The 12992-nt window shown below is 40.0% G+C and overlaps 1 protein-coding gene across 3 annotated transcripts in view; it reads right to left on the bottom strand.

Annotated features, from left to right (window-relative positions):
- The window catches only part of EPSTI1 (epithelial stromal interaction 1), a 98268-nt gene that overhangs the window by 72064 nt on the left and 13212 nt on the right, over nucleotides 1-12992 (bottom strand). For all 3 annotated transcript variants that reach the window (XM_077778765.1, XM_077778764.1, XM_077778763.1), the window contains exons 2-5: nucleotides 6491-6549; nucleotides 4463-4546; nucleotides 2147-2220; nucleotides 1406-1489 (exon numbers count right to left, since the gene is read on the bottom strand). In XM_077778765.1, coding sequence (XP_077634891.1) covers nucleotides 1406-1489; nucleotides 2147-2220; nucleotides 4463-4546; nucleotides 6491-6549 — 301 coding nt within the window. The remainder of the gene's footprint in view (nucleotides 1-1405; nucleotides 1490-2146; nucleotides 2221-4462; nucleotides 4547-6490; nucleotides 6550-12992) is intronic.

Raw genomic sequence — 12992 nt, forward strand, 5'->3', positions numbered from 1 at the left:
AATTTTGTGAGACAAGTTCCTACATTCTTTTGTCTACACCTCCAGCATTTCATTAGTTCCTCACCTAGAAGTCCAGTCTTCTCTCCACCCTAGAGCCCATGTCTCTGCATCTACAGATGCTCCCAGAGCCATGAGAGAAGAAGAAGAGGTGAGGCTTCGTTTAGAAGCATGGCAGAGGGCTGCGCACAACCATACAACACGACAGGACACCTTATAAGAAAGACCGTCTGCTCACCGGCCAGGTAAACAGCAGAAAAGACTCAAATACTCTCATGGTTTTATAGGCCATCACCTTTTGGCTTCATTAACTGTCATTGGTAAAAATATCTATTGCTAGATAACCAGGTTTAAATTTTGACCAACACTCAATCTTTAAAAGAAGAAAAGAAAGGGAAGGAGGGGCAGAGAAGGAGCTAAACAGACAAACAGGCAGGCAGACAGACAGGCAGGCAGACAGCAAGAATAGGAGCTGAGTTTCCATGACTTACACTTGCAGCTGGTGCCACACTTGGTGGTCAGCATCATGAGCCATCCCTTCCCCCCATACCTCCAATACTGAAACCTGCTACAGCTTAGGACCTTGTGGGGAATGGGAGGAGGGGGGGGCGGGGGTAGAATGACACTACATTCTTCCTTCTTCTGCAGCAGAAAAGCATTTTTAAGAGACTTTTTTGGCCAACCCCCAGAAAGAGTATCAAAACTAACCACATCACTTTGAGGTTTATCACATCACTAATACTGAAATGCAAATGCACACTTTCTCTTTTACCAGTAAGAGAGGTGTGTGTGTTCACCTATCTAACACTCACCCTGGAAAATTCAGTCTTTGGATAGAAACATGGCAGTGCACTGTGAATTGCTGTTGTTACTAACTGCTTTGCCTTCTGGTCAAATACACAGCCACTCTTTGATCACTTGCCTGGGAGGTGAGACAATGTGGTCACTAAGAACTCGAGCTCTCAGGGGCGCCTGGGTGACTCCGTCAGTTAAGCATCCAACTCTTGATTTTGGCTCAGGTCATGATCTCATGGTTCCCTGAGTTCAAGCTTAGCATGAGGCTCTGTACTGAGAGCGTAGAACCTGCTTGGGATTCTCTGTCTCCCCCTCTCTCTTTCTCAAAAGAAATAAATAAACATTAAAAAAAAAAAAAAAGTCTAGCACTGAGGCCAGTCTGCCTAGATTTGTATCCTACTTCTCCTATTTACTGGCTGTGAGCCCTTGGGCAAGTTACCTACCCTCTCGGTGTCAGTTTCTTCATGTGTAAACGTTGGTCATAAGAAAAATCTATACTCATAAGGTTATTTTGAGAATTGAATGAATTTCCATATGGGCGGTGTTCGAAGAGAGCCTGGGATGCAGGAAACCATTGGTCAGAGGCGGTTCACCATCCTTTCTACTATCTTACCTTCTGTCTCTGAATTGCCTTCATTTGTTGGATTTTGGCTTCTTCCGCTTGCTTCTTCATTCTTACAGATTCTTCTCTTTTTAGCTAAATCGTATTGAAATTACAGAGGACAAACACCAGTTACTATTTTTCAGTCTGAACCTCTGGAACACAAAATTATGATGAAAGGCAAATTACAGTATTGTTTGTGCGCTACCTCGCCGTGATTACAGGTTGGCACTTCCAGCTACTGAGATCACAGAGAATGGTCAGGCTGCATCTCCTGCCCGGGAGATTTCTCTCTCGCCTTTCTTCCTGGGTCTCTGTCTCTCGGTCTTCCCACCCCATCCGCCCAGGTTGGGAAGTAGAATGAACAGATAATATTTCCTTATTATAAAACTCATAAGCTTCATTATTTTTAAAAAGTCACTGGCATCTTAGATCTTTTTGGACTACTTTCACGCAAATCCATGTTCCTGGCACAAAACATTCGAAACATGATAGAGGGTTAAACTATAAAAAACAAATTCCTTTATGAAGGGTCCCACTGACTGATGTATGGCTCGGATAAGAAGTCTAGATATTTGTCTCCTCACTTCCTGACTTCTTTGATTTTTGAGAGTTTCCTTTTGCAGTCGGTTTCAAGGTCTTATGCTTTTGGTAAAGTGACTGTATTATTTCATTATTTGGTAAAGTTACAGACTGAACGTGCCGGCACTCAAATTCCTTGCCAAAATTAAACTAAAAGAGATGGATTCTGACCTTTTGCTGGTATTTCGATTGCATCAGTTGGAGTTGTTGTTTCTGCCTGACTTCAGCCTCCGATTGGCTTCCACCTACAGGGAAAAAAGTCACAGAGGTGAAACATGAATATTAAGCTGAAATGTCAGCCATCAGAGACTAATTAATAGATGATAAGTCTAGACCATGAGTTTCTTTAACGTGTTCATGCCCCTGGAAATAAGGATATGAACAGTTTTCTTAATAAGACATTAGAGAACGGGAAGCTCTTAAAAAAGGAACAGAGCTGGACCAATCATGATACCACATTCCTAAAAGAAGAGAATTCTGTGAAGGTTTTCAGTCATGTAGGTGTTCGAGCCTTCACTTAGACTGAAATTACACCTGAAGGTGTACTGCTAAAGGTACATGCTAAATAGTGGCTGTCTTAGATATTCTAGAACATTCCTCCTACTTGAGGATGGCCATTCCTTAACCTACTAAGGATGAGGATGCTTAGCTTCGCTTGTCTTCTCCTGACTCTACCGCCCCATCCTTTCGTACCAAAGTGCAGGAAACCCTTAGGGCTCTTGCCACTAGACAAACACGTAGTCTTTATAAACAGGTTTTTGAAACTGCAAAGGGAATATTTTAGTCAGTAATTGATTGTCAATCCATCCTACTTCTTTTTCTTGAGGAATTCAAGAGAAAAACATGGAAGTTAGAGTATTTGCCTATGTTCTCTTAGATCTAAAATAACTCGGGGACAGAAATCCTTGCAGCTTGACAATCGTCTAAGAATTGCTGTTCAGGGGTTTCTCAGTGTTTATGCAAGCTTGGTATGTGTATTATAAAGATTCCTTTGAAATAATTCTCTGGTGCTTTGGTCACTAAAAGTGTCAGTTCTCTGAAAGATTCATTCGCACAGAAGACGCATTAAAACAATTTGCATTCACTGTAGTTTTTGTAATTGAACTGATAAAAACACCACAGAGATACTTCTTCTGAGTCCCAAAAGATATATATGGCATATTTGGTTTTGGCCCTTTAGTCTCTGTTGTGGGAAACTGGGGAATGGGAAAGAAACAGGAATATGGAAGCTTTTATCTACTGTTACAGCCACTGTCAGTATCTCCTGGAACTATTCCAATATTTTAAAGGGGAGATGAATAGGGGAGGAGCGGAAAGTTAAAAGAAATAAAGAAAGGGGCTCTTGGGTGGCTCCGTCGGTTGAGCACCAGTCAGACTTCAGCTCAGCTCATGATCTCAAAATTTTTTATTTTGAAACCCACATTGGGCTTACTGCTATTAGCACAAAGCCTGCTTCAGATCATCTGTCCCCCTCTCTCTCTGCCCCTGTCCCACTCATGCTCTCATGCACAGTCTCCCTCAAAAGTAAATAAAAACATTAAAAAAAAAAGAAATAAAGTCAGATGTCTAAGAATTTGAAGGCTTTCTTCAGAACTCATTTCAAGTTTAATATACTCTAGAATTTTCTTTTTTACCCCCTTGACTTTCATGAAATACAATGGAATGATAGTGATAACACCCCCTTACATTATTCCATTAAATGATTTCCAAATTAGCTTATTTTTACCTAAGTCCTGGAAAAAAATGCTTTCCTAAAACTATTGTGACAATAAGTAGCCCCTGATTCTGACGCATTTGTTATTAAATAAATTTGTGGGAACAGTGTATCCAGTCCTTTCAGTTCTCAGCTGCTGCTGGAAAGGAAACGCAAAGAGAGGACGTGAATGATTCCCATTAGGTGGCATCCCTGTTGAATGATTCAAACACCAGGCACAGGCAGCCCACACAATTCATCACACTGGCACGCGCTCCAGAGGCCCAAAGGTCTCCATCTATAGAATGAAAACACAAGTGAGGTTCTCTTTATACCCACCACTGGGTCCCCAGCTCCCTCTCATCTTCGTTTTAGAATTGAATCTCCATTCTTTTTTTTTTCCCCATTAGCATTCAGCACTGCCAGGATTAACATGCCTGTGATAGCTTTTACCCCCATCCTGACTAGTGCTATGACAAGGCATATGCAGCGCCCCAGGTAAGCTTTCTTCAGAGGTGATCATCTAAGAGACTCTAAATTATTCAGCAATTAAGCCATCACTTTATTCCCACATAACTGGGGCATCATACATTTGCTCCTCGCAGAAGATCAGAAACAACAACATACCTGCATACCTAAGAGTTTCAAGTTTAAATGCATTCGATTCCAAGCGGCACTGCAACCCAAAAACCGATAACTAGCATTCAAAGACAGATGCGGGCAAGGTGCTAACAGGAGCCCTGGGTGGCCCTGTCTCCCCGCCCCCCATGCAGGCACTTGGTTTGCTGGCTTACCTAACGGCCTTGGGACCAGGGTAATAGGCCTCCCTCGCTGTTGCTCCTTCCACTTCTCAAGATTTTCCAGCTCTTGCTTAGCAACTAAGCCAGGTGAGAAATGTGAGATCATCAATTATTAGAACGTGAAAAGGAAACAGGTCCATTGAGAGCATAAGAAACAAACATCAGAGGGCAATTAACTACATGCAAGCATGAGGGCACACAACGATGTGTGTCAGGAAAGGAAGGCGCCCCTTGGGGCCACGCCGCACCCACCCCAGAGGCTCGCTCTCTCTATCCAAGAGTATGAACTGAAGGTCCCAATCTGAAAAAAACCTGACCTCCTGCTAAAATAAAGGTGTTTTGTTCTTCCTCTCATTCTGACATATTTAAAACCCTATATCAAATTAGCTTTTGAAATTTTCTATAGAGAATGTGTACAAAACTAGAACATTCCTATGTCAATAAGAACTCTTCACACACAGTAAACATATCCCCAGAGAATTCTGATGCCCATCTGCACTGTGTTTCAAGCTTGCTGCCCAAGCTTACTGACACTAGGAGTGTGGGCTCAGCCCCCTTGCACTCCACGCCACCAGGCAGAAAAGTCTCCTGTAGAAGCAGGGCTCATTCCCCGAATACACACTCTGCCTGACCTGACAGCAGGGGGCGCCCGAGATACTAATTCTGTTCTTCCAATGCGTGTCCAGCTCTCCCCCACCTTAGACCCGATTGTTTCAAGTGTCCATACGTAGTAGTTTTTGATTATCAGAGGAAAAAAAAAACCTTCTGAAACATATCCCAAATCCAGACCACACTAAAGCTTAAATTCCTGGAAAGTATTTAAATCAAAAGCTCATAAAATGCCAGAACCTTTGAGATTCAGTTGGTCACCTGCCGGCAGTACCCACAGTCACTCTGTCTGCAGAGTTGTGATTGTCATACTCTGCACTGATGCAGGTGTACCGTCCACGGTGCAACATGTCTGGTGGAGACCCACGTCTCTAATGTAGAGACCTACTTCCGTGTTGTGCCTGTATGTCCATTCTTAGATTTATCAAGATCGAATAAAGGAGAGGGGCACCTGGATGGCTCAGTCAGTTAAGCATCTGACTTTGGCTCAGGTCATGATCTCATTGCCTGTGGGTTTGAGCCCCGTGTTGGGCTCTTGTGCTCACAGCTCAGAGCCTGGAACCTGCTTTGGACTCTGTATCCCCTTCTCTCTCATCCCTACCTTGCTCTCTCTGTCTCAAAAACAAATAAACATTTAAAAAAATTTTTTTTAATTAAAAAAATCTAATAAAGGAGAGCACAGAATGTCGGGACTAGTCCCACAGGTTGAATTAAACAAGCCTTATAACTTCTTTGTGAACTAGTTGAACTTTAGTTCTCCATCTACCTCTAAGGTATAAGGCTGTAACTTTAAATGACAGCATTTATTTTATGGTACAACTTCAAACAGGCTATGTACCCACTAGGTACAAGGAGCACAAAAATGAGTAAAGTGTAATCTCTGCCGTCAAAGAGGTTGTACTCTAGGTAAGAAAACTGAAGCTCTCAAATAAAAACAGCTAAAGGTAGACTCTGATACTTACAAATTATGGTTAAAGAAAAATTCCATTAAGAAGGAACGGGACAGAACAGATCAAGGGACAAATCATGTCATGATCTATTTTATGCATAACTCATCTGCTTTGTAAGTATTCATAGTCCCATAAAATAATCTACATCAGCCCAATTTCATGGGAACTAGGTAGACTTATTGGCAATAGATGTGAAATTGTTTAAGTACAACAGAAATCTGAGATTTATCATTGTGCTATGAGTTCTGCTATTAACATAGAGAAGCTAATTTAGAAGGATTAACAATAGAATAATTTTAAAAGGTATAATTAAAGCTGCTAAAGTTAAAAAAGAAAAAACTTGATAAGATCTGGTGAGTCTCTACATATCAGAAAATTAAAAAACTACAAACCAAAGCAAATCACTCCTACTCTATAAGAAGATGAGAAGCATTCTGAATGTTAAATGAACAAATATACGTACTCCTTTGTATCTGATTTCTTCGATTTTCATTTGGTGTTATCAAGGTATATGCTCCTATGCTAGAATCAAGAGGAAAAAAATTGATTATCAGGAGAAACTACTAATACATATAAACTTCCAGGCATTCTTGCTGCTAATATACTGTATTTATAATCATCATCATATAGGTACTATGGAAGATAATCTTCTTAAGACCCAGCTCTGTTCCCTGGGAGCTTACAATCTAGTTGTCAAAGTAAAGCAAATGCACATGGCCAAATATGGAAATACAAAGCAATCAAACAAGATCGACAAGTCACTGCCTCACAGTTGGCTCTTGGTAAACTGTCTTTGTAGGGATGCGCTATTCCTCCAGGTGGCGCTCATGGGCAAGTCCCTCTGAGATGGCTTTAGATTGGCATTCTCTTCCATTGTGACCCACATCAGGAGTACAGAGAACATTCATGCATTCTTTGTTCCTACAAACTGGAAATACATGCCCCTTTGCAATGCAGCCACCTTCTCCTCCTGACCCATCGGAGTGGCCATGTGGCCACAATCTTGTGCTTTCGGGCTCTGACTCTTCTAGTCATGGATCTACTAGGTCCCCTATTCTCCTGGGGACACAGGTAGAACATAATTAGGAGCTCAGAGAAGCATCCTTGAAGCATCTTAATTCATGGGGCAGGGATCTGGGACGATTTCATTTAAGCCAATATACACAACACTGAGATACCCGGAAGCTGTTAAAATACCGTGAGCTTTGGAGGGCTGGAACTTGATTGATCAATACACACCCAGCCTCTGGCACAATGCCTGGCACAAGGTAGCTTCTTGATAACCGTGGGCTGAACTGAAATGAAATGATGCCACAGTCCCAGTCTGTAAATCTGTTTGGGGTGGGGGCGGGGGGCAAGCTCTTCTTTGAGATGATGGATGTGGCCCCAGAAGAACACAAATAGTTCACAGAGCAACAGATTGCAACATATGTGTGGGTGCAGTTTTAGGGGAAATGCTATGAATTAACACGATCAGCTTTTAAATGGAAGGTTTTTTCTTATTTAAAAAAAAACAGATACTCTTAGAATTCTCTCTTCAACACAGAATGTACACTTTCAAAGGACAAATTAGTGAAGATTGAAGAGTAGAGGCCAAAAGTGCTGATTAACAGAAGTCATTTCTTCCCTTATCTCGTTATTTTTCCTAGCAGTGAGACTTCAGCCTGCTTCAAACTGGGCTTTAATTTTAGACTTGTAAATGGGAAGTGTACAACCACCTTTGCATGCAAATGGGGCTGCAAGATGCCCAATTACCTAATGTATATCAGCAGACATTGCATTTGTAGCCTCACATGCATACAACGTTATGAATACAAAATTAGGAGGCTGCTACTGAAAATTAATCCCTTGTCCATTGCATATTCTTTGTTCACCCTAGGAAAGATTTTTCACTCCTCAACTGCCAGCACTTCATAAGACCTTGGGAGCTGCAATTCTGTGGGTAATAGCTACACGCTTGAATATGATCCAAAGGTGAGCCATTGTACAGAGCCTGAAAGATGCAACGCGAGGTCCTGGATGTAAATGCTAGCTGTGACATAACTACACAATCTTCCATGACCACCAATGCCATGGCATAGAGCACAGAGCTTCTCACCATCCCAGGGATTTGACTCTATGCAGATCGGCAGTTCTCAAACTTGAGCATGCATCAGAATCACCTGGAGGGTTAGTTAAAGTGCAGAGTTCCTGATTCAGGAGGTCTGTGGGGGAGAGTGGTGAGAATTGGCATTTTTAAAAAAATATTTTTAAAGTGACCTAAGTGAAAGTCGGACGCTTAACCGACTAAGCCACCCAGGCGCCCTGAGAACTGGCATTTTTAACAGTTGCAATGCTGGTGTTCTTGATCTAGGGACCACATTGTGAGGACCACTGCTGTCGATCAATCAAGTTATCTTTGAACATTTAGACTTACGGGTTTAAATAATTGATAAAGATATAGATATAGATAATAGATATAGGTATATAGTTATATGCCAAAGACTTAAGGGATTAAATCTTTGATAAAGATATAGAGATAGAGATAGAGATAGAGATAGAGATAGAGATGTATAGATACAGATATATGCCAAAGATCACAAGGTTAATTAAGCAATGGTGCTCAGACTCAAACCCAGAACTTTCGTTTTAGACTAGTTGGGTATTTGCAGCTAACTCTTCAGCTTGATATGGGGAGCATAAGATATGATTATCATGTATCTCCAACCTCTTGATAACTTCTAAAGTAACCTACTTAACTGAGTGCCTACTTACGGACTGGTGTTAAGGGGCTTATGAAGAATGAAGGGAGATATGAAAAAACTGACACCAGCCACTTTTGTACTTCAGTTTGGAACAATCTCTGAAGCCACTGGAGTGCACCACAGGGATATCTTTACAAGTGTCAAAGTAGGATGACGTTAAGTAGTGATCCAAGGTAGGGGAGAGTCACGGAGGGGTAGAAATAAGAACTGTAGCAAGCTGAGGTTTAACAGATAAGGTCTGAAATGGCAAAAGAAGAATTTCTTTGCGAGGACTTAACCAAGAGCAGCTTCGTAGAGAATTTTCCAAGTCCCATGGGCCTCCCTTATGCAAATTTTGTTAAAGATCTGGGAAGAAACATCATTCAGTTGGTAAGAGATCTTATTCTACAATATCTAATCTGAGTTAAGTTCAAGTCTGATAACATCACAGAAGAATCTGTGTAGGAACAGATTCCTACACAGAATAGATTCCTACTCTATGTAGGAGTAGAACTGCCATCAATCTATTGCAATTTGTGTAGTCTACAAGTACCCGGACACAGTGCAGGGCCATGAAAAGAGGGAAAGAATTATCCAACCCTAAATTCAGAGTCTTTGAATTGAAAAGCCTTTTAACATAACCCCAGGCTCAAGGACAGAGGTCCCAGTAATAAATGTTTCATGTTAGAGAATTCCTTAGCAACCTTCTTAGTAACATTTTCTTGGCTGAAATTGCCAAATCTGAAGCATAACATTCAGAAGAAAGCATGGCAAGTAATTGGGCATCTAGTCCTCTTACTTACTGTGGAAAGAGGAACCTACCTCTAAGGATCTGCTTTTTAGTTTCTTTTATTATCATGTGGCAGAGCATAATGCCTTAGTAGATACAAATATTCGTCCCTTCTCTCCTCGCTTTTTCTTGACATGAATAACAAGTATAACTTATTCATGTTTTCAGCCAATTAATTTCCACCCACAGCAAGGGCCTCTGCTGTTTTAACCTGCATGTCTTCCCTTTCAACAGCCTGACTCTCAAAGATGCTGATCTAGACAAGCCCAAGCTACCTATATTTAGTATTCCGGGCATTTCCCGATTAAGCAACATTCAAGCCACTGAAATAAATGTATATCTTTGAAAATGAGTTTCCTTAATTACCTCACTGAAATTTAATGAAATATCACAATTTGTAAGATTATTTTCACTTTCCAACAGCACACATCCAGGAGACATACTAAGGGAGAACATATAAAGAATAGCAGAAGACAAAGAGAAAATGTGTTCCTGCACCATAATAAAATATATATATATGTGTGTGTATATATATATATATACATATATATATGAAAAATATACTTAAGAGATGTTTTTCTTGCGTGGTCTCTCCTGAGCTACACAATTGCTTCTCTCATGTCCATTCTTGCACAATTTTTATAACGTCTCATCAATAAGCGCTCTATGAAAATGTTATGCTGAAGTTATGAAAAATATCTTGGCTGGCTAAAAGTATTACATAAATATATCCCCTGGTGTGTACAAACTGCAGCAGATGTAATTTAAATTTCTAATTAGGAACAGCACTGGTTTGGCTGAAAAAGAAACGTAGTCAGGAGCAAAAATTCAGAAATAGATAGAAGATTGAGTAACAGATCTTTTCAAGCAGAGTAGTAGACATGTAAAGTCTACCATCCTACACAAAATTAGTTTGAGGTTTTCATAGTTCAAGAGAATCTTAACCTTGCATGAACTTGGGGAAAAAAAGATTTTTGGTTAATCAAAGGCACTGCATTTTCTTGCTATGGTTTCCATATTGGTTTTTGTTGTATGACCTTCCAAACAGGCTTCTGAAGCTTACTGTTTTTAGCCAACAAGAGTCAAAGCTTGAAGCATTCAGGTTTCTAAAAGTTTTCTTTTATAAAGAGACCATTCTCCCAAGAAAAACAAAAAATAACAAGATCTGGCTGAGTAAATCATAGTTAACCACTAAACCTGTTACCCCGACCCTGATCCAGCACTCCTCAACTCCAGTGAGGACAGGCTCATGAATTCTTCGGTCTCAATATCTGCAGAACCCAAAACATTGTCTACACATCCAAGAAGCTGATGTGAAGCAAGTTAGTTCTTGAACTCACAGCTTCTGTTGGACAGCTGAATAGATACCCAGAGGGCAGAATAGACACCCAGAGGGAAAAGATAAACAAGAGATCACATGTCGTCAGCACCTTTGTGCATAGGATAGCTTTATGGAAAGTCGAAAAGGTGTATATACACACACACACACACACACACACACACCCTCCATCCCAGCATTCCTATGTAGGTGCATGGCTTAGTGGGATATGGTAAATTCATGCAAATTAGAAAAAAGTACCCCTTCTTTCAGGTAGAGGTAACCCCTACACTAGGGCACATGGTTTGGTACATATTTCAGCTCCAAATTACTACTTTAGCCAGGCAAGTTTGTGCAGTTACCAACCTGCACAACCATACAAACCTGAAAGATGTCACATTTCATCACTTAAAACACATACAGACACATAAATGATAAAGGATTTGAGAAAAGCAAGAAGGATTCCTCTAAATATACAAAGAATAGATATGAAACATATTATTGTGACTCACCATCTTTAAGAGGCCAAAAATCAATGATGAAAGTGGAGATGGGGACCAATTATTAGGCATACTTGCAAAATGTATGAAATTGAATTCATATTTTCAGAACACAGAGATGTCAGATCTGGGACTTGATTTGAGCTTACTTGCAAACTACTTGCTTAACCTAAAAAGCTAACCTTAGCCTAAGCGTTAGCCTATTACTGTTTCATAGATGCTGGCAAAACCCATGAGACTCCTGGGTCAGAGATAAAGACTTATTACTCATAACACAGCAAGTAGCAGGAGCATAAGCACATCTAGGTCTGTTCTCTCTGGCCCTGGGGCTATAAACCCTCCACATTAGTGGTAATCTATTGCCAAACTGCCTGGCTTTAAACCCTAGTTCTGTTACTTTCTAACTACAACTTTGGGCAAATTACTAAGTTTTTCTATTTTTTCACCTGTGAAATGGGGATAACCATTACCTACTTCTTAGTAGCACATAAAGTACTTAGATCAATGCTAAAAAATATGTTCTCTTATGGTTTTCTGTTATTTGTACTACATCACCCCTAGGCTAGCTACCTTTAGACTTACAGGTAAAAAACACATAGACAAAGCCATCTCTACTTAAGACACCTAATTGGAGATATTGTATTATATGTAATTAACTATAATTACATATAAGATATGTATTATATGACACCTCTTTAACCATATGTAATAAAACCCAGACCTGAATCACATGATGTGATTCAATTTCTTTGCTCCGTCTTCTCCAACAATGTATATGATTTAGTTTTTCTGTCTTTCTACATCCTCGTTCTGGAATTTGCCTCTCACATCTGTATCATAGTTCCTGATTCTTTCCTTTGATCCATGACTTAGGAGTAATAAGAACCACTGCATGAAACAAAGTGGTGTTGATAAATATCTCATTAAAGATCAGTAAACAGTCTTCTGTAAAAGATGGCATTGTTCTGAGCCGAGGTTTTTCCCAAAATTATTTACTGAGATATAATATTTTTAGGCAAACTACACATATCTTATGTAGACAGCTCCATGACAAACCTCCTTTTAATTTATCCAGATTCAAAAAAAAAAAGGAAAAAAGAGAGGCATAAAAATCTTTAGAATATTATCTGAAATTACTTTTTCCCCAATTTTTTTATCTTAAACTTAAGCCTACAAGCAAAATTAAAATGTTAGTAAAATGAAAACCCATATACTATTTACCAACTGCTCATATTTGGTCCTATTTTTTTCAGTCCTTCATACTTATTCTTCCTGAACCATCTGTAAGCTGCAGAGTCATTAACATGTAACCCCGAACAGGTCAACCTGTGTCTCTTAAGAACAAAGACATTCCCTTACTTACACATTAAAAACTATCACAGCCAAGGAAATTATTAAAATGTTTAAATTGTTCCAATTTTTAAAATATTCTTCCCTACCCCCACCATATATTGGATATAATCATGGATTACACACGCCTGTTGTCTGACAAGTCTCTATAGACTCCTATAATCCAGGACTGGTTCCTTGACTTTTTCTTCCTTTCGTGACTAATTTCTGAAGAGTCCAGGTGTGATGGTTAATTTTGTGTGTCAACTTGACCTGGCAACAGGATACCCCCATGACGGGCTAAA

This window comes from Crocuta crocuta, unplaced genomic scaffold (genome assembly GCF_008692635.1).
Source record: "Crocuta crocuta isolate KB4526 unplaced genomic scaffold, BGI_CrCroc_1.0 scaffold586, whole genome shotgun sequence".
Taxonomy (NCBI): Eukaryota; Metazoa; Chordata; class Mammalia; order Carnivora; family Hyaenidae; genus Crocuta; species Crocuta crocuta.